The sequence below is a fragment of the Dipodomys ordii genome, unplaced genomic scaffold (genome assembly GCF_000151885.1).
Source record: "Dipodomys ordii isolate 6190 unplaced genomic scaffold, Dord_2.0 Scaffold74, whole genome shotgun sequence".
NCBI classification, from domain to species: domain Eukaryota; kingdom Metazoa; phylum Chordata; class Mammalia; order Rodentia; family Heteromyidae; genus Dipodomys; species Dipodomys ordii.
Genome location: NW_012267290.1, coordinates 594,988 through 619,305, shown reverse-complemented (window position 1 = coordinate 619,305; position 24,318 = coordinate 594,988). Strand labels below are relative to the sequence as shown.

The 24,318-nt window shown below is 51.4% G+C and overlaps 1 protein-coding gene across 1 annotated transcript in view; it reads left to right on the top strand.

Annotated features, from left to right (window-relative positions):
- Window positions 1–24,318, top strand: part of Scara5 (scavenger receptor class A, member 5) — a 78,659-nt gene that overhangs the window by 38,652 nt on the left and 15,689 nt on the right. Inside the window, exons 4-7 of the mRNA XM_013024224.1 lie at window positions 6,989–7,663; window positions 12,746–12,826; window positions 14,978–15,076; window positions 16,721–16,777. Coding sequence (XP_012879678.1) covers window positions 6,989–7,663; window positions 12,746–12,826; window positions 14,978–15,076; window positions 16,721–16,777 — 912 coding nt within the window. The remainder of the gene's footprint in view (window positions 1–6,988; window positions 7,664–12,745; window positions 12,827–14,977; window positions 15,077–16,720; window positions 16,778–24,318) is intronic.

Below are 24,318 nucleotides of genomic sequence, written 5' to 3'. Positions count from 1 at the left end.
ACTCAACAGCGCAGACCACCTGTGCAAAGGCAGAGTCTGTCCAGCCTCTTTGTCAACAGGGAGTGTGGGTGCCCTGGGCTTCAGTTCCACTTTCCTTCTGCTTCTGTGCAGGGGCTGGTGGGGTCACTGGTATGGAGGAGCAGCCCAGCTCAGCCTGCAGTGTATCCTGCTGAGCTGGAGCAACGTGTGTTTCTTAAAACAATAGGAAGGAGGAGGAGGAGGAAGAGGAGAAGGAGGAGAAGGAGGAAGGGGAGGGAGGGGGAGGAAGAAGGGAAGGAAGAAGGGGAGGAAGAGGGGGAGGAGGAGGAGGAGGGGAAGGAGAGAAAGAGGGGGAGGAAGGGAAGGGGAGGAAGAGGGGGAGGAAGAGTAGGAGGAAGGGAAGGAGGGAGAAAGGAAGGAGGAAGAGGAGGAGGAGGAGGGAACAGGGGAGGAGGAGGAGGAAGAAGAAAAAGATGCTCAGCTAAAAGCTTCTCCATCATCTGTCTTCTTCCGTTTTCAATGGGCCCCCATTATGCTCGGACCTCCCACTGAGCACCCCATCCTCTTCTCTTTGTAAACTCCTGATTTGCCCTTTCAACTTCTCCATTGAGTAGCTGGTTTGGGGGTGCAGTTCCTTCCTCTACTTGAGCAACACCGGCCAGGACCATCCCCTTCTCTCTAGTGCCAATCGCCAGCCCTGGTTTTTTTTTTACCCTTATTTGTGACTTTCTGGTTCCAAACTAGGGTTCCAAGGAACCCCTCCTTAGGTCTGATGAACTTACTAGAGTGACTCACAGAACTTGGGGAAACATGGCTACTGGTATATTCAAAAGGACATTACTAGTAGAGATGAAGAGATTCATGGCTCGACACAGGCAGGAATGGGCTAGGAGCTCTGGTATGCCACCGTGCAGCTATCAGCCTTCCGGGGTTTATAGTGGCTTCATTGAGTAGCATGTTCAGTGACTCACTGACTATTGGCCAAACCCACTTTTGGTGATAGTGCGTGTGCAGGGCATGAAGCCTGGAGGCCCATTCCACACCGCACAAGGACACTCTGTAATTCGCCCATTCCTTTATGGTGAACTCGTTTGCGGCCAGAGAGAATAAATACTGAAAGATTTCTCCATCGTTTGATGTGTTTTTTTTTCCCTAACAGTAATTTCCCAGAAGTTGGATTAGTAGGTCACAAGGTGTAGACACTTTTATGACTCTCAAAAATCCCAGCCAAATAACTTCCCAAAAGTTACACAAATTTATATTTACATTATAGATTGCAAAGCACCCCCTTCACCACCACCACTTCACTCTGTGTGATGTCTTGGAAGAATACATTCTGTCTTTTAGCCTGAGAGATCCTTTCCCAACCCCCGGGAGAACACAGAAATCCAGGGTCCACATCCAGACAAGACAACAATGGTTGCGTTTCTCAGGCCCAGCTTTGTCATTGGCAGGATCTGGTACACAGCCCAAATGCAAGGTTCTTTGTCCATAAAAACAGGCTCCTGGCTTCTGTGGTCTCTCTTGACTGTTGTGGTAGTTTTTATTTGCTTTTACTATTCTTCTGGCACAGGGACAATGGGGGAGGGGAGGGGGCCTTTTAGTCCCCTGGGTTCCTCCTACAACCTCACACATCCAGACACTCTGAATCCTCACTGCACAGGCACAGGGGAGTAGCTAGTGGCACCAGGAAGCTAAGACCCCATCCCGGGGGCGGTGGGCAGGCCAGGCTCCATTGTTCCATAGGGCTTCACTGGCATGCACAGAGGTGAATGTTTCTCCAGGTTCCCGAGGCGGACAGTGAGACCCTAAGCCATGCTCAGGCCTGTGTGACCGTCCTCACAGGCACCAGGAGAGCCTGGCTCTCTCCTGCACTTCAGGGTCAGGACGGCCATGAGGGGATCCGGGGTGTTTCGGGGTGCTTGGCGCCACGGGTTCCCACAGACTCCCTTAGAAAGGGGCAGCTGCGCCAGGCTTCTCGTGCTGGCCTCCTCTGCGGCACTCCCTTCGTCCGCGGCTGATAACGGACAGCTGATAATGAGCATGATGCGCCCTACTTCCCCAGGCTGCTGGGAGACAGGAAAACGGAGCTTGGCGGACAGTGGCGTTTAATAAAGTCACCTTCTTCCCTGCCTGGCCTACTTGGAGTAAGGCATCCATCTATCTCAGAGTAGGCCTGGAGACAGGGTCCTAGTCCATGCTCATCCTTATTTCATTGTTTAGGCACTCTCCTGGTGTTCCAGAGTCTCCAGTTCTCAGCATTAGGAACTCTTGTCCTGCCTGTTTCCCAAGAGAAGGTACATTAGAAATTAAGTGAAACAGTGAATGTGGGTTTTTTCCTCTTTCCTTCCTTTCCTTCTTTCCCTTCTTCCCTCTTTCCCTTCTTCTCCCCTCCCTCCCTCCTTCCCTCCTTTCCTTCCCTCCTTCCTTCCTTCCTTCCCTCCTTCCTTCCTTCCGTCCTACCCTCCATATCAGTACTGGGACTTGTATTCAGTGCCTTTCACTCTTACTCAACTTTTTCACTCACAATTGGCACTCTACCACTTGAGCCACTGTCTAATTGAGCCTGTCTAATTGGAGATAAGAGTCTCACAGACTTTTTTATCCAGACTTTCTATCTTCAAACTGTAAGCCTCTGATTTCTGTATCCTGAATAGGTAGGATTACAGGTATGAGCCACCAGAGCCCTGTGTAATGTGAATTTCTCTACAAAGATGCATATTAACCAATGTCTGAGGCTTAGGTCACTAACCATCAAAGAGAATGTAAAGCCTTTTGCCTTGCACACACACACACACACACACACCCATGCACATGGGCACACACATACCTTGCTTGCATTAAAGGTATGACTATTATGTCTGGGGGAGACATCTGGCTGCTCAGATCACATGTGGAGCACCCAGCTTCACCTGCAGATGAGGATGCAGGTAGGGTGCGATGGGAAGGCTGTGTTCCCATGAGCAGTTTGCATGAACCCTGTGTGGGCAAATCACCGCTCCCTGCCTCAGCCCGAGGCAGTGCTCATACAGTAGTCTTACATGATCACAAACTTACATTACATGCTGATTAGGATCCAGCAGTCAATACTAAGCTGGAATCTGTAGTTGAATTCTATATGATTCCTACCCAGCACCCTGAGCCCAGGGAGGTAAGGTTGTGCCTGAGAGCTCACGACCTTCAAAAGATATTCCATATCCCTGACCGCACCAAGTTTGTTCTCTACCTCCCACACTTGTAGCATTTGACAGAGTTATTCAGGCTGGGGACTCTGTTTTTGTTCTTGGATTTGTGTGTGCAGCTGGGCTGAGACTTGAACTCACACTCTTGGCCCTCACACTCTAGCTTGGCTTTTTCACTCAGGCTGGTGCAGTACCACTGGAGCCACAGCTTCCAGCCAGGAATTCAGACACCAAACCTCAAAGTTCCAGCGCCAGTCTTCTGGCAGTGTGGCCCTATGAGTTACTTAGCTTCTGCGTGCCTCCGTTTCCTCATTTGCAAATGAGGACACTTAATGCCACTTGAAGGACTCGTTCTTACCCCATAGGCTTGTCTGGAGACGTGTTGTGTTCATGTGGAAAGCTCTGAGGACAGTGCTTGGTGCACAATGAGGACAGAGGAAATGCCGCTGTGATACTGATGCGATCATTTATTTTCCCCTTTGTGAAAATATGAAAGTTAAAGAATAATTAAAACACGTGAAAAGTAGATATGCCAGGCAAAGAGATAAATGAAGTGTTTGCATAAACATGAATTAAGAGAGTCACACTCAAGAACTGTTCCGTGCTGTGGACAGCCGGCATCTGGAAGGAATTATAGGGGAGGGGAAGGGAGGGGAGGATGTGAGCAGAGAACACTGGGTGACTGTCGGAGGGAGATAATTCACTCTGGAGTGCGTAAATGATCCCTAAGGACAGAGGCTGCTCTAGGCTCAGGGAGCACAAGAGGAGGCCCCAAGAATATTCGCCTCCTAACAGTGATCTGACCGTCCAGGAACCTAACCTGTCTGGCTCACTACAGTGAGCTGATCCACTGCCTGTTCTTAAACAGAGTTGCACTAAAAATCGGGTACAATTTTTATATCTATGAAATAAACACTAAGAAAGGCACCATTTACACCTGTAATCCTAGCGACTCATAGGCTAAGATCTGAGGATCATAATTTGAAGCCAGTCCTGGCAGAAAAGTGCATGAAACCTTTATCTTCAATTAACCAACAAAATGCCAGAAGTGGAGCTTTGACTCAAATGGTAGAACATGAGCCTTGAGTGATAAGAGGCCTAGTTAAAGCTCCAATACTGGCACACAAGCATGTGCACACCCCCCCACACACAAACACAACTAGAAATTAACACTAGGAAAATTGTAATACTAGATGAAATGAGGATGGATTGAAATTGGCACCCTTAAAAATCTGCAATATAAATATAAATTAGCATAATTTGAAGGAAGTAATTTGGCTGGGGATTTTGAGTTGTAAAAATGTCGACACCTTTGACCTACTAACCCAACTTCTTGGAATTTATTGCTAGGAAAAACTTTTTTAAAAAGAAGAAAATATGTCAGTATGTATTTACGATGTTTAAAAACAAGATCCCACAGTTCCAAGAATGGCTAAATTATAGCAAGTCCCTTGAGAGACACTTATACAGTCATCAAAATTATAAAAGACAGGGAGAAGGGTGGAAAAAAATGTTTGAGAAATAATCATAACATGAGGTGGAGAAAGAAAAACCCAGAAATGAAATTGTAAAGACTGGATGGAGCTAGAGAATGACAATGAAAAACAAACCAGTGCTCTCTGTTGGAGGTGGTGGAGGTGTGGAAGAACGTTTCTTTCTTCTGTGTGGACTTGCACTCAGAGTGATCGGGTAAAGAGCTACAATCAACGAGCCACAGAGACCATGTGGGAAGGAGGACCGAATGGCAGCTGGACACAGTTTCAGCCCCATTTCCTGGACTGAAAGAAGGGCCCAGGAGCTGGCAGGTGCCGAGGGCTGGATTGAATTCCAAGGACACAGAGGACAGAGTGGCTTGGGACCCCTTGATGAGGAATGGACAGACCAGGAGGAGCCGGAAGAAGACAACCAGGAAGGGGAGCATCTCTAAGGCAAGGTTGGAAAATAGACTGTGCAGAAAATGGCCAGTGGCATGCATAGAGGTTTTGAAAGAAAATGAATTAAAGAACTGCACATTTAAACCAGAAAAGCTATCATAGGTTATGGATGGGAGAGGTGTCTATGAAATTCTGAGAGAAAATTCTTAGAAAAAAATAACAAAATCCTACCAAAGATAGGATCTCTTGGGTGGAAACTCCCAACTTCAAGTCAGAACTGGATGCAAAACATTCCAAAGGTGAGCACTAAGTGGATGTAGAGAGACTGATAGAAGCAGGATCTGGGTGACCGCGTGGTGGCATGTGCTTCTGGGGTTAAAGCTCTAAATGGGAAGAAGCAGCAGCTCTGAGGCTCTGTCCAGATCTCTGTACCCCAGAATCTGGTCTGGAGTGACTTACGTCTCCCCGGGGGACGGGGCAGGGCGGTAGAGCCCCTGCTGTGTATATCCACAGGCCTCCCTGCTGGACCACAGCCTCAGGCCTCCACAAGAACCCTCACAAACCTAATTCCCCCTTTCATGGTGAAGTTCTGCCTGAGAACTTACTCTGTCCAAATGCTCTCATTGTTTCAACAAGTTTCATACTAAGTTCCAGGTTCTCGGGTTCCAAGGTGGTGAAGACAGACTTCTCTCTGAGTCTTATCTTTTCCTGCCTCCAACACGACTCACTCCTGCCCCTCCCCCAGACTGGCCGGACTGGACTTCCCTAGTGTGGAGAGCCAGGTGGAGAAGCAAGCGTGGCTGGCCATGCCAGCACCTGGGCGGTGCCAGTTCCCATCTCCCAGGCAGCACAGGGATGCCGGAGTCGAGGGATTCGTGTCTGCCTCTTAGTGTTGTGATGCAGCTGTTTTATAACCAAGGAAAGGATCTCGCTCCAAGAGGCAAGAGCGGGGAGTCACTGGATGGATTGTTTGCTGTGGAAAACAGGGGACGAAGGAGGAGAGTGGGAGGGCAAAGTTTCCATCTGCTCGGGGGGGGGGGGGGCCCAGGCTGCAGCCGGACGGAGGGACATGGAACTCCAGAGGCCATGGGATAAGCACTGTGATCTTGCTCTGGTTGGGATGATTCCCAGGACAGATTTCTTTTCCAAGCACTTTCAGACCATGGCCAGTAGCCTCCTCCTGAAGCTGAGGGTTCATAGCATTCAGTGTGTCTTGGGTGTGTGTGTGTGTGTGTGTGTGTGTGTGTGTGTGTGTGCGTGTGTGTGCACGCGCGTGAGCCTCAGCACTGTCCTTTAGCTTTTCCCACTCAAGACCGTTGTCTTACCACTTGAGACACAGCTCCACTTTTGGCTCTTTGGTGAGATAATTGGAGGTAAGGGTCTCATAGTCTTTCCTGCCTGGGTTGGTTTTGAACTAAGATCCTCAGATCTCAGCCCACTGAGTAGCTAGGCTTATAGGTACGAGCTCATGGAAGCCCAACTAAGCAGCCAGAATCTTAAATTGAACCACATAAAACTGCCCGTACCCAACCACTTCCAACGTCCAAAAGTGGCAGTTTCATTTGGACCGCTGAACCCAGGCCTGGCTAGATAGATCGGTGTAGCAGATCAACTTGTCTGTACCTTGGGATTATTGTGGGGTCTTTTAATAGTTTCAGACCCTAGGTTGCATTCCAGATCAACTCAGTTATAGTTTTCACAGGCGGCCCGGAGGTGTGGCTCGAGTTATAGAGCTCCTGCTGGGTGAGACACCTGTCCAGGTGATCTTACTGTGTGGACAGCTTTGGGGTCCTGTGGGCTTTAGTCAGCGCAGAGTCTGGGATCTAATGAAACAGCCTCCTCTGCTCTTCCTTCACTGGCATTTACCGAGCACCTGCTGCACGCCAGGCTTGCCCGGCCCTTCCTTCCTCACCTCTCTCTCTCTTCTCCTGTCCTCTGCCTCCCCCTCTGCAGTGTCCAGGCCCCGCAGCCACCCTGACGACCTGAAGGCGCTGACTCGCCATGTGAACCGGCTCAACGAGAGCTTCCGGGACTTGCAGCTGCGGCTGCTGCAGGCCCCGCTGCAGGCCGACCTGGCAGAGCAGGTGTGGAGCGCACAGGAGGCGCTGCAGAACCAGACGGACGCGCTGCAGCTGCTGGCGGGTGCCGTGCAGCGGCTGGAGGGTGCGCTGTGGGCCCTGCGCGCCAGGGCCGCGCAGGCCGAGCAGGCCGTGGCCCTGCTGCGGGACCGCACGGGCCAGCAGGGCGACTGGACGCAGCTGGAGCTGTACCAGCTGCAGGTGGACAGCAACCGCAGCCAGCTGCTGCTGCGGCGTCACGCGGGCCTGCTGGACGGGCTGGCACACCGGGTGGGGGTCCTGGGCGAGGAGCTGGCCGACGTGGGGGGCGCGCTGCACGGCCTCAACCGCAGCCTGTCCTACGACGTGGCGCTGCACGGCACGCGGCTGCGGGACCTGCAGGTGCTGGTGAGCAACGCCAGCGAGGACGCGCGCCGCATGCGCAGGGTGCACTTGGACCTGGAGCTGCAGCTCAAGCAGGAGCTGGCCATGCTCAACGTGGTGACGGAGGACCTGCGCCTCAAGGACTGGGAGCACTCCATCGCCCTCAGGAACATCTCCCTGGCCAAAGGTGAGGCGACCTCGGCAAAAGGCGCCCGGCCCAGGACGCTGCCTCCTGGCTGCTCCCGCTCAGGTCCTCCCAAGGCCCCATCCCCAAGTGACAACCCATCCCCACGTTTAGTCTTGCCCTGCAGCACTCTGGAACTTTCTGGCCACTGCTAAGCCCCTTGAGCAAACCTTCTAAGTCAGAGAATGGACTCCACTCTTGGCCAGGAGTAGCAAGCTAGGAAATGAATAGTCAGAGCTTAGCGCGACCTTGCTGTAGTCTCCAAGATCTTGGAGCTCTGGGAAGAGAGGCAGGAGGAGAGAGGGGCTCCCCCTGTCTTATGTGTTCCGTGGCTGGAGCACCAAGGAGTGGAGAATTCCTAAGTCACACCTGGCCTTCCAGGCTGTTAGGAAGATGTATGCATCTAGGCAGAATATATGTCAAATTAACACTTTATTACTTTTATGCATAAACCACTGGGTATGGTTGTACGAAGCTATAGTCCCAATCAGTGAGATGCACAGATGGGAGGAGCCAAGTCTGAGGCCAACCTGGGTTACATGGTGAAATCCTGTCCATAGTAAGACAGACAGGCAGACAGACAGATACAGACAGAGACTGATAGACAGATCAATAGATCAACAGATAGATGGACAGACAGACAGACAGATATGGGAAGCAGAGGTAGGAGGATTGAAAGTTTAAAGTCAGACAGGGCAAAGTTGGCTAGCCCCTATCTCAAGAGGGCTATCTCTAAAAGTAAAAGGGCTGGGGAGGGGGCAGCTCAAATGATTCTAAGGCCTTGGGCTCAGGTGCACACACACACACACACACACACACACACACACACACACTCCTACTCTGCTCTATTCTGTCTTGGAATCCACAAATATTCAATTGTGTGTATTTTTCAACCATGAGTATATTTACATTATCCCTGAACCCGGCCCAAATGGTTTCCATTGTCTCTTAGTTATGCAGTTTTCTGTGAGTTTTGTCTCCAGTTTGTTTTTCATGGAGATTCACAGCAGGGTTTTCTAATTTCTCCTTTGGATTTCCATCCTCCATCAGGTCTGGTCAAACCTCTATGGTTTCTAAGTTGCAGAACTTAGATTATCTGAGCGAGGAGATATGCCAGGGGAGTAAGGTTCAGTGAAGGCCAGGGGCAGGCCTTCCCACCCTGTGCAACGGCTCTGCGTGCCAGAACGTGAGCTTGCTAGAATCTCAGGATGTGAGTGCTAGAATTCAGAACATGAGCTTGCTAGAATCTCAGAACGTGAGCTTGCTAGAATCTCAGAACGTGAGCTTGCTAGAATCTCAGGACATGAGCTTGCTAGAATCTCAGGACATGAGCTTGCTAGAATCTCAGAACGTGAGCTTGCTAGAATCTCAGGAGACTAGAGTGGGAAGAGATTGCTGACCCATCTGCTCTAACCATCTACTCTCCCCTTCCACATCTGACTCCACCCTGAAATGGTGGAGGGCACAGAATGAAATGAACTGCTGTACCAGCCTGCCCCCATGAGGCCCCAGGACCACAGCCAGCGCTGTCCCTGCATCTTGTGGGATCCCCGTCTCCCTGGCTGTGAGATGTTGCTGGCGGTTCTGGTTCTGGTTCTGTTGCTTGCTTGAGGGTAGAGCAGTGTCTCGAATAAGGAAAGGGAGAGTTCCGTCTGCTCTAAAGGAATAGATGTCTCTGGGCCCTAGGAACTGGAAGTCTAGCAGTCAGCTCTGGGCCTCCACCCTTGGTCAGCTGCCCTGGGCTGGCGTGGTGTTGTGTTTATTTGGGTCAGTGTACTGCAGGCTTTGGCTGGTTCATCGCTGTCCTGGTCATTTGTCCTCCCCTTCCAGCTCACACCGTCTCCCTCACCAAATCCTGGAACAAGGATGGGGAAAAGATTGCCTCTCCCTCTATTGATTGGCTGGTCCCCAGGATGGCCTCTCAGGGCTGCTCCCAAATGCTCAGACACCGGTCTTCATCCGGTTAGAAGGTGCCATCCTCCTAATCCTGATTGTGCGCCAGAGCCGTGTGGGACACAGGGCCAGAGAGGTGGCTCCAGTGTCCACACAGGCCGGGCCACTGTGGGGGTGGTGACACACGGGCATGTGCACAGAGGCTGCCTGCTCAAGGTCCTGCCCTTGGGAGCCAGCTCCCAGGCCCGCCCTGGCTGTGAGGTTTAGGCACTCTACCTATGCTGTGCCAAGACATGCAGCGGGGGAGGGGGGAGGCCTAAGGGTGACTCTGGGGCTCAGAGCGACTAGAAATGCTCTGCCCGATGTGTGAGGACACTGGGGGGGTAGGGGGGGCTGTGTCAGGAAGCCTCAAGTCCACATTGCGAGGTGAGGCTGGGAAGGACCTGCAGGATCTGTGAATGGCGGCCGCGCCCCCCTGCCCCCCTCTGGGAGGGCCACCCAGGGCTCCGAGCACATTTGCTTGTTTCCATATTTGGGGGATGTTCATCAGAGAGCAGTGTACACCGTGGGTTGGAGAGAGAGACTGAACACAAGGCGCCTTTAGAAGGCAGGGGCCAGTGAGGGTGGTGGACTGAGGGAGGAGGCAAAGACATGAAAGGGACTGTGCACCGCAGCCTTCCATGAGAGCATGTGCATGGTGGGAAAGAGGATGAGCAGGAAAGGGATTCCCAGCCTGGATCCCTGAGAGAACAGCAGCGCCATGGGCATACAAGCCCGGCCTCCGCTGCACCCCCAGAGACAGCCGCCGTGATATCAGAAGCACCCAGTTCTGGTCACTTGGCAGTCAGGCCTGTCTCACCAGAGATGTGCGCCTCCGCTAAACCCTTATCATCTCTGCCAAGCTCCCTGCCAACCTCTTCCTTGTGTTGAAATATCTATAGACACCATTATAAGATGATCTTTAGACCGTCCTCTAACTGGATTAGCTGCCCAAGGACAGCAGAGCGACTCCAGCTGCACCTTAGAATAAGGCTAAGTGTTGATGTTCTAACAGTTCGCATGAAGCTTCAGCGTGAGGCCAGCGTGACCTTGCCGCTGAAGGTTACCAGGCCCTGTGAGTCCCCTTCCTCCTCACTCCCAGGCATGGGGAAAACAAATCTCTCTCTCCTTGTCACAGACCAGGACCTGAGCTCAAGCCACTCCACATCCATATTCACTCCCACAGTATCTCCACCCCTCCCCCGCCCCCCTGTGGAGGCTCTGCCCTGCGCTGGACTGCATCCCTCCTTGGTCAGAAGAGCCGTGCCCTGGGTCTGTGCTAATCAGCTTTCTGCCTCTGGGACAAAACATTGGCGAGAGTCAGCTTGTAAAAAAGAAAAGGTTTATTTTGTCTGAGTTTTGGAAGTTTGGATCTGCAATCCGTTGGCCCAATTACTTTATTAGAAGAAGCTATATCCAGGAAGGAGAGAAAGAGACAGACAGAGACAGAGACAAAAGACAGAGAGAAATGTGTGTCAGAGTCACAACGTCTCTTCCAATTCATGCTCTCTAACTCCCTCCATCTGGCTTCTGCTGCTTACATCTTTCACCACCTCACGGGGTCTAAACACTGGAATCAGAAAGGTCAAGCTTTGCTTTGCTTTACTTCTCAAACTTGTGAATTTTTAAAAATGTTGAGCACTTTTTATTCCATTGAATTATTAGAGATCTGTCAGCTTTAGTGAGAGGCTGAGGGCGATACAAACTTTTGGCATGTACCAGGACATCTTGATCTTGGCGGCCTGGTTGTTTGGTATGATCGCATAGACTCATTCATTCATCAAATATGTATTGTGCAAGACACTGTCATGGTGCTGCTTGGGTTTCCTAAAGGCTGCTCCACCAGAGCACCACGCGGGTGGCCAAAACTACCAGACGTTTATTCTCCACAGTTCTGAAGTCTTCCAGTCCAAAATCAAGGTGTGAACAGGGTCCTGTCTCCCTGAGCGCTCTGAGGCAGGGTCCTTTCTGCTCTTTCTAACTTCTGATGGCTGCTGGAATCCCCAGCATCCCTTGGCCTGCAAATGCATCCCTCCCGTGTCTGCCTGTGTCGGCACGTGGCGTTCATGGAGCTGGGGCTCTCTATTTACTTCTCTTTTGAGGATACCAGTCATTGGATTAGGGCTCACCACACTCCAGTATGAGTTCTTTATAATGATACACAACTGTAAAGACTCTTTTCCTCACAAGAGGGAGGCAGTGGTGCTGTGGCTCAAGTGGTAGAGTGCTCACCTTGAGCTGAAGAGCCCCGGGACAGCAAGGACCCAGGCCCACAGTTCAAGCCCCACCACAAAAACCTTGTTCCAGGTTGGTGAAGGTGGGGGAGGAGAAACCTGGGCTCAGGTTCAGATTTCTGGCTGCACACTTGTGGGAAGGAAGGTTGGTTTCTGAGAGCCGCTGGGCGAGGGCTGCCACTCCTGTGACTTCCCGTGCACTCAGTCATGGTCAAGCATTGAAGCCAGGCCTCCCAGACCTCCGCTTTCTAACCTACTGGGCCTCCAGCTGCACATCCTGTCTGACCCCTGTCCATTCCTAGCCAGGCCCAGGGCCCCAGGAACAAAATCCTTAAACCACAGACATTTGTTTTCCCCCAGTTTGGGAGGTTGGAAATCTGAGATCAGAGTGTACCATGTCATTATTTACTGAAGAGAGAGGGGGGGGGAGAGAGAGAGAAACAGAAACAGAGACAGAGACAGAGACAGAGAGAGAGAGAGAAAGGGAGAGGGAGACAGGAGAGGTGGGAGGAGGGAGGGAAAGCCAGTGCAAGTGTCAGCCTGAGCTCCCTTCTTATAAAATCTCTTCTCTAAAGCCATTAATCCCAGCAGCCCGGCTCCACCCTTCTGACCTCATCTAAACCAAATCCCTTTCCAAAAGCCCCACCTCCTCCCGAGACCCTCGGAGTAAGAACCTCAACACACACATCTGAGAGGGATACAAACGTCCGGCTCCTAGAGAACCTCGCCCTCTCCCTTCGCTAGCGCTCACTTTAATGCCACTGCTTCCAGAAAGCCTTCCTTGGTGGCCCCGAGGCTGAGCCTGGACAGCAGGATGCTGACCCTGTGTGGGGAGAGGGAGCGTTTGCTTCCTCTGCAGATGTCCTGGCCCTGTGTGGGAAGCAGTCCCCTAACCTTGCTGCTGTGTTCCCCCTTCCAGGGCCACCGGGACCCAAAGGTGACCAGGGTGATGAAGGGAAGGAAGGCAGGCCTGGCATTCCTGGACTACCTGGACTTCGAGGTAATGGCGGGGGGGGGGGGGGATCTCCTAGTTGGGATCTGCAAGTCTACCCCTGGCCTCTCGTTCCTCATTGGTATGGCTGTGGGCTCCCTGTAGGGTGCTCACCTTTGGTTTTCAGTGCTCTTTTCTGCCAATAGCTCTGGAGGTCATAGGTTGGCAATAGGACAAAGATACGTTTTCCTAGAAAGTGCCAGAATCTGAAGAGATCCCCATCCAAGAGCAAAGTCCACGCAGCCAGCTGGAGATGTTCTACCATCCAGGGCAATATCTGAGGAAATCGCTTCCCAGCATTCAGTGCTTCCTGACTCATCCACAGGCTCCTGAAGCCCCTGCTCTGTCTTACCTCTCGTTGAACCTGCCCTGGTCTAGGAATGGGCTGCACAGGCCTCACCTCCTCTGCTGTATCGGGGGAAGGGGGTGTACCCTGCCTTCTTCTTTGACTCTGTGTCATGGAAGGTCCACGCGGTGACTTTTCCAAAGTCTTCATCCGTGTCTGTCCATTCCCGAGCCTGCTCAAGGCACCGTGCTCTCCCGTGAGGGTGAAGAGGCAGAACAGAGGTGACTGTTTACATGAAGAGTTATTGCTGCTACAATCTCCAAAGACCCTGTGGAGGGCGGGTGAAAAATACAGCAGAGGGGCCCAGCCGCTGCCCTGAACGTGAACTAAGCAACTCAAGGGCAGTGATGGGAGGGAGGCACAAGAGGGAAAGAGGGAACAGCTGACGCTAAACGAAAGGGAAGAAATGTACGCCTCACCCGACTTGTAAGAAACAGTTTTATTGTTCAAGATCATAAGCTTTGTAGATTAAGATAATGATGCTGATCACGGTGTTACAAGGGCTTGTGACTTTAGCAAAGTGTTACTATGCCACAGTATGGTGAAATCGATGTAGTCACTTAATCTCCATAAAGAAATAATAAAAAAAGATCTCCAAGGATCTTGCCAATGGAGGGGAAGAGGCAGACACTGGAGCTGAAGAATCACAGCCACGTTCCACTCCAGCCCCTGTCCCCACCCTGCCCAAGAGCTCTGAGACCCATGATGCTCAGGGGCTTCTTTCGGCCTAATGAATCTTAGCATGGGAGCTTTGGACATGTCCTGCGTTAGGTTCCGTGTTCTGTGGCCACACGGTGGTTGGATCCTGGGAACAGATGCCTGTGGCAGGCCACTATTCTCTCCCTACTTTTGACGTTAGCCTTAGAGGAGTACAGATTGAGAAACAGGTTTCTAGTGTCTTGGAAAAATGAGGCCCAAAGAAAGCCAACTAGCTCTCCAAGCAAGAAAGAACAATTAGTCAGTTGAAGACAGCTCTGCTTTGCAGCGATGACTGTGGGCTTAGGTCAGGCCTCTGGGGGCCCTTGGGCTCTGGCTTGGTGAAAGTGTGTGTTGATTCTGGCTTTCCATGGTGCAATCAAAGCAGGCCCTGTCCATGGGACCTGGTGGCCCGGAGCCCGGGGCCTGGTCAGGAGGCAGGCCATGCATCGTTGACCAGCCTTGCTGATTTCCTCATCCCTCTCAGCCTCCAGTGAGTGCCCTTTGCTATGCCTCCCATGTTTCTGGAAAGGAAGGGATCTTTTTGTTCTTTCTTTAAATAGAAGCAGTATTTCATCTTTCTCCTAGTCTCTAATGCTATTCCCTGCTCCTCCCAAGTATCACTAAAACCCTTTGGTCCAGCCATGAGCTTTCCATTCAGGGAGAGTAAGACGCAGATCCTGCCTTCCTCACTGTTCACTGTGTTCTCTTGGGCAAGTTATTTAACCTCTCTGGGTTTAATTACCTCATGAGAAGTACAGGTGAAGGAATACCTCTAGGTTCTCTGTAAGGATGGGATGGGATTCTTTATACCTAGCATGTAGACTAGACTCCAAAAACTTCCAAATCTCCAGCATGCCCAAGGTAAGGAGACACCTGGATGGATCTCAGGCCACCGCCATCTGTCACCACAGAACTGGGCCTAGCAGTGTGGACGGGCCTCAGCGGTAACAACTACTGATCTATTAGATGCTGCTTTTGCTGCATCTTTAATGTACCTAAGAAGATTCTAGAAGCCACAGCCACTGAGGATACACATTTGCGATCCATCATCAAAGCAGACAATGACCTGTAAGGGACTTTACAGTTCTGAGTCTGTGTCTTTTGTCTCTCCCCAGGCCTGCCAGGGGAAAAGGGCACCCCAGGACTGCCTGGTCCCAAGGGCGATGACGGGAAGCTGGGGGCCACAGGCCCAATGGGCATGCGTGGGTTCAAAGGTAACAGCAGTTCTCCGTGCACGCGGGAGCAGCATGCGGGCAGCACAGCGGGGCCCCAGGGGCGGTGGCATCCTGCCTTGGCCGCTGAGTCACTGAGTGGGCCTTCATGAATGATGACTCCGTGTGTGTGTGTGTGTGTGTGTGTGTGTGTGTGTGAATGGCCCTGCAACTCTAAAACCTTTGTGAGATGCCGAAGGGTGTGAATAGAAGCTGCAGCCCAGAGGTGTAACGGCGGGGGCTGGGGAGGTGTGTCTCATGACTACACAGGCCAGGGGACCCACAACGGACGCCCTGGCCAGTACGGCCAGATTCCTCTCCTTCTGCGAGACTCTGTATTCCCCCTGCGTTAACGGCTCAAGGTCACGTCCCGGGTCACATCCCAGGTTTACAGAACAACAGTTCCTTCTGCTTTGTTTGTCTTCCTATGGAGAGTCCCGTGTCCATTTTTAGGGTAACCTGCTTCAGAGGTAGACCCCTCCCCCCCTCATTGCCTTTCAAGACTGCCAGACCTCCCATCACCACTGCAGAAGAGAGGACATGTCTAGCGCTCTTTCCTGGGCTTCCTACTCATTACTGCTGACCATGACAAGCTAGCCAGCTCCCACCCTGGGCCTGGGACCACTGGGAAGTCTTACTCTACTTTCTGGTTGGTGATGAATCAAGCTGGGGTTTTCCTTTCTTTTATAGTTCTCATGAGAAATTTTTAATTTTAAACATTGTAGAAGTAGGACATGCTTGTTTTCTTTTTTAACCAGATGATGCAGGCATGTAAGAAGGAAGGCTTTTCTTCCTTGATCCCTTTAACTTTACGCCTTAGAATAACCACTGTAGACTCTGGAATGTATCCTGCCAGATATTTCTCTAAGCACATTCATATGCATATATACATAAATGTACACACACATGTGTGTGTGCTTTAGTTTGTGTTTAAAAAGAAAAAAAAAACAGCCTTGGATCTCACTAGGTTTTCTCCAAGGTTTTCTGACTTGCTGTTTTCACCCATAGCATGCCATGGGCCTTTAATTTCCAGATACTTTTCTAGAAATCCTTGGCATAGAATTCCCTGGCCGTTTTAATGCCCATTGAATGATGCCAGGACTTTACATTGCTTTGCGGGGTGAGATGCCAGCTGGGGAAACAGCTCTACTTCTATTAACCATATCCTGGGAAGAAAATTCCACAATTCCCTGGAAACTCATTCTCATATTTTACAGTTTCCCCTGCCGGAAAATCTGTCTGACATATGACCCATCTCTCTCCCTCCATAACTGAAGCCCAGTCCCCCCCCCCCCCGTGCCCATTAGAATAAACCTTGGTGCAAATTTCTAAAGGCCTGTGTGCTGGATAGAAAGTCCCTTGCTTTATCTTCTTCTGCTGAGTACCTCTCGTCTTGGAGGCTGTATGGCGGATGCCGTTCTTCTGTGCTTTCACGAGGATGGAAAGAGACTTTCTCTGTGGAGCCTACCATCTTTCTTCAGGGGACCAGAGCAGGTGTCATAATTCACTAGCTCTTACCTGCCCTGCTATGCCCACTGATTACTGCTATCTTCTGCCTAGGAGTTTCCTAGTCTTGGGTTCCAAGGTAACATTTCCTGATTAGCATTTGCCTCTGTTTCTAATGCCAGTTTTCCTCCACTGATCCAGGTGACCGAGGCCCAAAAGGAGAGAAAGGAGAGCGAGGAGACAGAGCAAGAGATGCGGGTGAGGAAGATCTACTGGGGCCCCTGGTTGCTGTGTGGTCACGGGGCGGGGGGTAAGGGAGGAAGGGGTAGAGCTTATATGTATCCAACCTGAGGTTGGGATGTGGGTGTGGTGGCCATGTGTAGGGCTCAGGTGTCACAGAGCCTCCTTGAGTCTCCTTCCCATTTTAGGGCTCACTGGCCCAGCAAGAGTTACTAAGAGACTCCCCCCCCCAGGGGCACAGGCTGCGCTTCTAGAGATGGTACTACTACCCTATGGTCCTGTGGAAGGGTCTGGAAGCTCCCTCTCTACTGGCTATGTCTAATCTCTGGGCCTCTGTATCATTGCCTAGGGAAAGAAAGGTGAGGGGAATAGGGTGGTGGTGAGAAGTGAATGGGTTAGTCAATAGAAAATGCCTATTACCGTATCTAAGCCCTTGTTAGGACTCAGGGAAGGCTGGCTGCTCTTTCATGTCATGCAGCGGTTCAGGCATACTTCCTCAATCATCCAGCGTGCTTGTGAAACTCCCTGACCTCAAGAAAACACCTTTCCCCAGCTGTTGTGAGGGGAGGGAGGGCAGAGGCCGACCCCAGCGCGAGGGGAGGGAGGGCAGAGGCTCGTCTCTTTCCCTCTTTGGCTCCCACAAGGCTGGTGCCTCATTTGCGGCGGCCCAGTCGCCATGGGAAAGGACAGTCGTTCTTTAGAGAGGCTTCCCGTGAGGGCTGTCAGCCAGCTTGCCCAGCCGTGCACTTCTAAGGTATATTTTCCCCAAAGGACTTTTTGTAGACGTTGAGAGATTGTCAGGGAAAGAATGAATAGAGTCACCTGGCCATATTTCAAACAGAAAACAACCATCCACCCATTGTTCTGTTGGCTCTGGAGTCTGGCTGCTGGAGAGACCACAGGGCCTCTGGGCTCTGGGCTGGGCGCTGCACACGGGCCCGGGGAGCATCACCCGCACCCAGGCTCTCCTGTGGACAGTCGGGACAGACGCCGGGGTGGAGGCATGGGCTGGACCCTGCCTGCCGCTGACCTGCCTGAAGGACCGGGCGCTGCTCGTGGGCTTTGGAGCTCTCACTGACTTGTCTTGCTGGTTTGTGTACTGTTTCTGATGCAATACCACCGGAGGAGCTGAGAAGGATTATGGCATTTAGCTTGGAGAAATAAACAAGTGATGAATTGGGCAGGAAGGGAGGAACGTGTGTGGAAAGATGACCTTTGAGAAAAAGAGAGAGAGAGAGAGAGAGATCGCAGCGCTGCCCACATACCAGAGGGGTCTTGTCAGGAGTTCTTGCACACCATCCTTTCGGCTGACTTGAGAATGGAAACAGGTTCAGAGCCAGCGGGGTGACCACGCCACAAAGGATGCTCTCTGGTCACGGAGGGAATTGGGGGCCCCGCCTGGGAGGTGGAGACAGTGCCCGATGGTGTGCAGCTCCCCTGGGGATGGGTGGGAGACTGGGGAAGGACGCCCATGCACTTGGCCTCCGAGCCTGCCAACTGCCCCGCCAGAAGCTGACATCAGCCTGGACGTCCGTCCCTGGGGTCTGAGGTTGCTTCCCTTTCTGAGGAGACTACACCCTGACCAGAGGCCAGAGCTCAGGCACAGAGCGGAAGCCCGGCGCTTCCATCAAGCCCTGAGCTCCTCCTCCCTCACCCTCAGAAATAGCCTCCCTGGACAAGGGGCCTTGCTGGACCACAGGCTGAGAGGGGAAGGGAGCGGGAGAGGCTGCTGGTCGTCAGGAGGTTTTCCACAGTGAGAGGAGGACCGCAGAGGCACACAGGGAACTGTAGAAACACGAAACCAGAGCCATCATCTCTGTCCGCCAACGTCAGAGGCTCCGAGAACACTGACTTCCCCAGGCGAGGGCTGGGCTGAGGACGCAGGCCGGCCTTGGACCGTGGAGCAAGTCCCCCTCACAGATAGCTCTAGACACGGATGGAAAGCCAGAGCTTAGGGACCGCATCACAGCAGCCAGGCCCGAGGTCTGTTGCCTTCCCATGGCCTCTGCTTTCTGGGCTGCCGCTGGCCACACCAAAGCCAAGCAGCATTCAGGCTCCCGCTGTTTGCAAAGCCCTCTTCCTAGTCCCAGAGGTGTTAACTATCTCCCTGAGAAGCCAGCCTGCAGGAGAGGCTCATCTTTCAGAGAACTGTGGAAATTCTGACCCACACAGCGCCCACTGCTGGGGTTTTCTTAGTCATTCACGGAGCTCTGGGTGGCCCTACCAGAGAGCTACCCTCCCCGTGGTCCAGCAGGGGCAGGAGGCCCAGTAACCTGGCTGCTAGCTCTCTGGTCACCTGGCTGCTTGTCATCTGTTCACTGGGCTTTGCCTGAAGCTTATAACTTTCCCCAAACAGCTCTAGGGCCTACCTGTAGTGCCAACCCCCCTGAAGTCCCAACAGGAGGGGATGTTATGACATTGGAGGTATTGGTGACAAAAACCAGCTAACCACCTGGCTTTGCTTTGAGCTCAGTAATACAGAGAAAAACCTCTCCAGACTGTTTTTGTTGTTATTGGTGGTGATCATGAAGCTTGAACTCTGGACCTGAGCACAATCACTCGGCAATTCAGCTCAAGGCTAGTGCTCTACCACTTGAGCCGCAGCGCCACTTCCGGTTTTCTGGTGGTTTATTGGAGATAAGAGCCTCACGGACTTTCCAGCCCAGGCTGGTCTTGCACTGCAAGCCTCAGATCTCAGCCTCCTGCGTAGCTAGGATTACAGGTATGAGCCACCGGCACCCTGAACAAAAAAATCTTAGCAGTGTTGACCCTTGTTTTGACCTGGAGTTATACAGTTTTAGGGTCTGGATGGGTTTCTGATTCAACCCTCTCCCTCTTCCAAACCCCACCTTGCCAGTCTATTGGACATAGAGATCCAGAGCTCACCCCACTGAGTCTAGAATCCAGATCTCGCGATGTCTGCTTAGTTGGGGGTCCCTGCCCCCACCAAGCCAATGATATCCATCATGCCATTAGATGCTTGGCTTTTGGAAATTTGGCCAGGGAAGGAAAAAGTTCTATAGAACACATCTCAAGAGAGAAAGACATTTACCCTGGAATATAGTCCCCTTACAAGAAAAATAAATAATATTTTTGTAGAGAAAGGGGGTAGGTAAAGGAATCCGTTTTGTTTAAGTCCCAGAGCTTGAATTTAAAACAGGGTATAAAAGTTCAGATTGTTTTTTTAAAAAAACAAAGTCTTTTCTCAATTTGGTTTCACATGGGAAGAAAACCATACAGCCTGATACAGGGGTAAATTCTAAGCCAGTGTTTGTGGAGAACATTGGAAGCTGAGCGAATTTAAATGCTTTAAGGGTATTCTGGTATTTAGGGAAGTTTGGGGCCTGGATCCCTGGTCCTGTAACAGGATCCTAGTTGTTCAAGTTCACGGAGATACTGGGGTCCGAGGCACTGCATAGCTGCAGTATTTTTTTCTCTCATGCATTTGTTCAGTTTTTGCATTCTTTTATTCATCCATTTTCCATGTCTTTAGATGACTTAGTAATCCTCTAGAAGAGCCAAACATGGAAGTATATATGGGAATGGAAAGTATTTTTCCCCTAGTATCAGCACTGGGACTTTGAACTCAGGGCCTCAAACTCTCACTTGGCTTAATTTCAATCAAGGCTGCTGCTCTACTACTTGAACCACATATTTTTTGCTCACTAATTGGAGATAAGAGACTCTATTTTGTATGCCTGGGATGTCTTCAAATCTCAATCCTCAGATCTCTGCCTCCTGAGTAGCTAGGATGACAGGGAGAAGGTTTCTCAACTATTTCCTTTGCAAAGTTCATATCTACTAACTGGAAAATGTACAAGGACATGGGAAAATTGTTCTGAGGCAAAAATGGAAGCAGAATTGGAGACACCAGAAAGAAAAATGGGGAAACAGCAAATGAGGTCACCTTGTGTACAAGATGGAAGTAAGCAAGGCAGGCTCTGAGGGGAGCAAGGGCTAGAACAGAGGCCAGGGAGGAGGAAGGATTCACTCAAAAGCAAAGAGATGTGTGGATGGGAAGGAAAGCATTTAAGGAAGAGCGTCAGCTTGTCATTTCTAAACAACCATTAGTTGGCTGTTAGCTAAAACACCAAGAACTCAAGTGTAGCCTGAAGAGAGACTTGTCAAGGATTACAAAGGACTATAGAAAGGGCTATGGTAGAGTTGGGAACAGTATCAATGAGGGATTTTATTTTTGTGGGTCGTGGGGTTTGAACTCAGGACCTGGGCGCTGTTCCTCAGCTCTTTTGCTCAAGGCTAGCACTCTACCACTTTGAGCCACAGTGCCATCTCCAGTTTTCTGGTGGTTAATTGGAGATAAGAGTCTCATGGACTTTCCTGACCAGGCTGGCTTTGAACCACAGCCTCCACCTGGCAATGAAGTGTTTTTGACTCAAGACCTCAAGGGAAAGTTGGAGTCCAACAGATGCATGGTGGGGGGGTAAGGGTAAACTATCCCAGGCACCATACATGGGACAGGAAGTGTGCTCTAATTATCCCAAATAGTTTGGCATAGTAAGAGTTTGGGATATAAGAAACAAAACTAGGTTCAAGTGTCTATAGAAATGGCCAGGGTTCAAGAGGCTAGCTTTGACCCTCTGGTACTAGAAAGCCATTGGCAGGTGTATTCAGAGAGGAGATACTGGAGGTGACCTGGAAGCTCAGCCATTCTGATGTCCTTCCATGTTCAACCGAGGCCTAGACATAGCAGGCAGGTCTTCTCCTTGGGGACGGTCCTCACTCCAACTTCATGCTGTTCCTCTGCACCCACTCCTTCCCTGGTCTTGTTTCTCCTGGGCCCATTCATGTGTTTCTGACACTAAGTGTGCACTTTCTCACACCACCAACTCTCCAGTAATATTATGTCGTATCCAGCCTTCATTATCTGCCTGGAGATTACTCAGATACCACCCCACCGCCACCCCTCGCACATGCACACACACAGACGGAGTGGTGTTCAGTCTCACAGACTGATTGGCTGTTGCCACTTCAGATCCCACATTAATTTGGTTCCTCAGGTCTGCTCACCAGCAAGCTTTCCCTGGGATCAGTGTCTTACCAATGACCCAACTCAGGAGCAGCTAGGAGGAAGTGAAGCACAGGACCAGGCATAGGGAAGGGCACCTAGCTTCCATGTTCCTTCTCCAGGCCAAGCCAGAACCTTCCTATCTGGCAGTGCAGAATCTCTGCCAACCCTGTCCAGTGGGCTCTTATGGAAGCTTCCTTACATAAGCAGCAGCAGCGATTGTACAGAGCCTCCAGTTCCCCTCCGCTGGACCTCGGGAAGTAGCTGCAAGTTCCAGCCTTCATGGTTGTTTCTGCTGGCCAACACTGCCCTCCCTCTCTGATAGGTAGGAGCTTTCCAAAATCTCTCATTACCATACACTCATACAGGGGTGATTGAAAGGGGCTGATGATCTATAACAAAGATACTGAGCACAGTTTCAGGAATCAAGGGCAAAAACCCAGCCTTGTAAGAGAAGATGCCCTGATCTCATTGTGTTGCTGGTCATGAGAGTTTGAGGCTCTCTGGCCAGGAGCAAGACATGAGGACCAAATGCAGTTCGATTTCTTATTCTGTCACACTGTTACAGTAGCAAACCTAAGCTCCAGGTCCCATACTGACCCACTGGCTGTGTGGCCCTGAGGCCAGTCTCTTGGTCTCCCTGGCTACAACTTCTTTTTTCCTCTCTTGTTCCATGCTGCTATCTTTAAAGGCATTCCAGCTTGCCAAGACTCTGTCTTAAACCTTCCAAGCTTAAACCCGGTAATCTTTTTTTCCCAAAAGTACCTAGTGGCCCCTTCCAGGGAGCTTCAGTTCGTGGTGCACAGACAGCGCTCAATTGAGTCATCTATGTTAGCTTCACTTGGTGTCTTTACACAGATTCAAGAGGGCCTGAAGCCTTGGAAGGCCTGATCCCTTTAAGAAGCCGGGTGAGGCTGGAGTCATGACTCACATGGTGGAGAGCTTGTCTAGAAAGTGTAAGGCCCTGAATTCACTCCCCCGGTACCATACACACGAGCATACATGAGCAAATAGGTAAGCAAGCCAAGTAGACAAATGAGGGTGGGGCTGCTTGAGAGGTAGCTCAGTTAGTTATGTTCAATTCCTCTCAAAGGAAGGGTATTTTCAGCATCTCAGACCAGACAAAGAGAGACAGGAGTCTGGACCCAGGCCAGAAGTAAAGCCATTCTTCCTCATAGAGCAGTGCTAAGAGGTCATCAAACAACAGATGATATTTGTGTTCTAAATACATGCTAAGTAAAAGCAGGAACCGAGGAGCAAAGCCTGAGAAGACTGGCGAGTTGGAGAACAAAATGAAGGAAGTGGTATTTGGAATGTAGGTGCAGGGTTAGCAGCCAGGGACGGGAGAGGGCTTGGGAAGGGTCTGCTGCTTAGCACTGTAAGCTGATGGAGCAACTCCATCCTGTTGGTGGGGCCAACCAATTTTCTGCAATCCCCATGGTGCACGAGACCAGCCTGCTGCCACCTCGTCCCGAGGGCTCTGCGCCCATCCTTCCGAGCACTTACGCAGCTGTTTCGAAGATTTGCCCTGTTAGAAAACCGAGGTGAGGGCTGGGAAGGTTGCTCAGTGGTAGAGCGCTTGCCTTGCATGCATGAGGCCCTGAGTTTGATTCCTCAGCACCACATAAGCAAGGGGAAAAAAGCCGGTGGCTCAAGTGGTAGAGTGCTAGCCTTGAGCTGAAGAGCTGAAGGACAGCACCCAGGCCCAGAGTTCAGGCTCCACGACCAGACCAAAAAAAAGAAAAAAAGAAAACCGAGGTGAGGGTGGAATTTTCCGCAAAAACAATGCCTTGAAAACCACCAAAGAATCGACGCGTGGGCCTTTGATGTGGCTTTTCAACAAAACAAGTTCCGAGTTGTGATGAAGTTGAACTGGACATTCAAGCTAGCGTGACTGAGCTGCCTGTGTAGAAAGCACTTCACACAGGCTTGGGACTCGATGGATGCTGCTGCGCTCTGTCCCAGTGTGAGCGCCGCAGGTTCACCCAGAGGTGGGCTGGCGTTTAACTTCACAGCTGTGCGTGGAAAACACCTGGCCAGGGCCTTGGGGCCCGCTTCAGGTGGACTTAGAGCCCCTGGGCTGGACATGAGGGAGCTGCTCGGAGGCTGTAGATGGAAGAAAGAACTGAGAGGCGGGCAGAGCTGTGGCCTTGCGGGGAGGTCTTGTGGGTGTTGTGGCCAGGGGGTGCCCGCAGCCCCTCCCCCCTGCCCCCCTCCCCCGCTTCCTCGCTGACTCAGGGTTGGCTCGTCTGCCACATAGCTGCCATCCCCTCCGCCATCTCCCTCAGGGAGAGGCTGAGTCCCATACCACTGGGAGCCGACTAACGTTCCAGAACGACTCTGTGTGTGGCTTCCGTCATTTACTGAGTTGGAAAGCTCAAGTTGGATCGGGGATGTTCCCACCTCTGAAGATTTACAATATGGGGATGGGGGAGTCCAAGGCAGACTGGGGGAAGACTCGTCCAGGAGAGTCACTGAGCCTAGACACGGAACCCGAACACGTAGCCATGGGTCCGTCAACGTCCATGCCTCC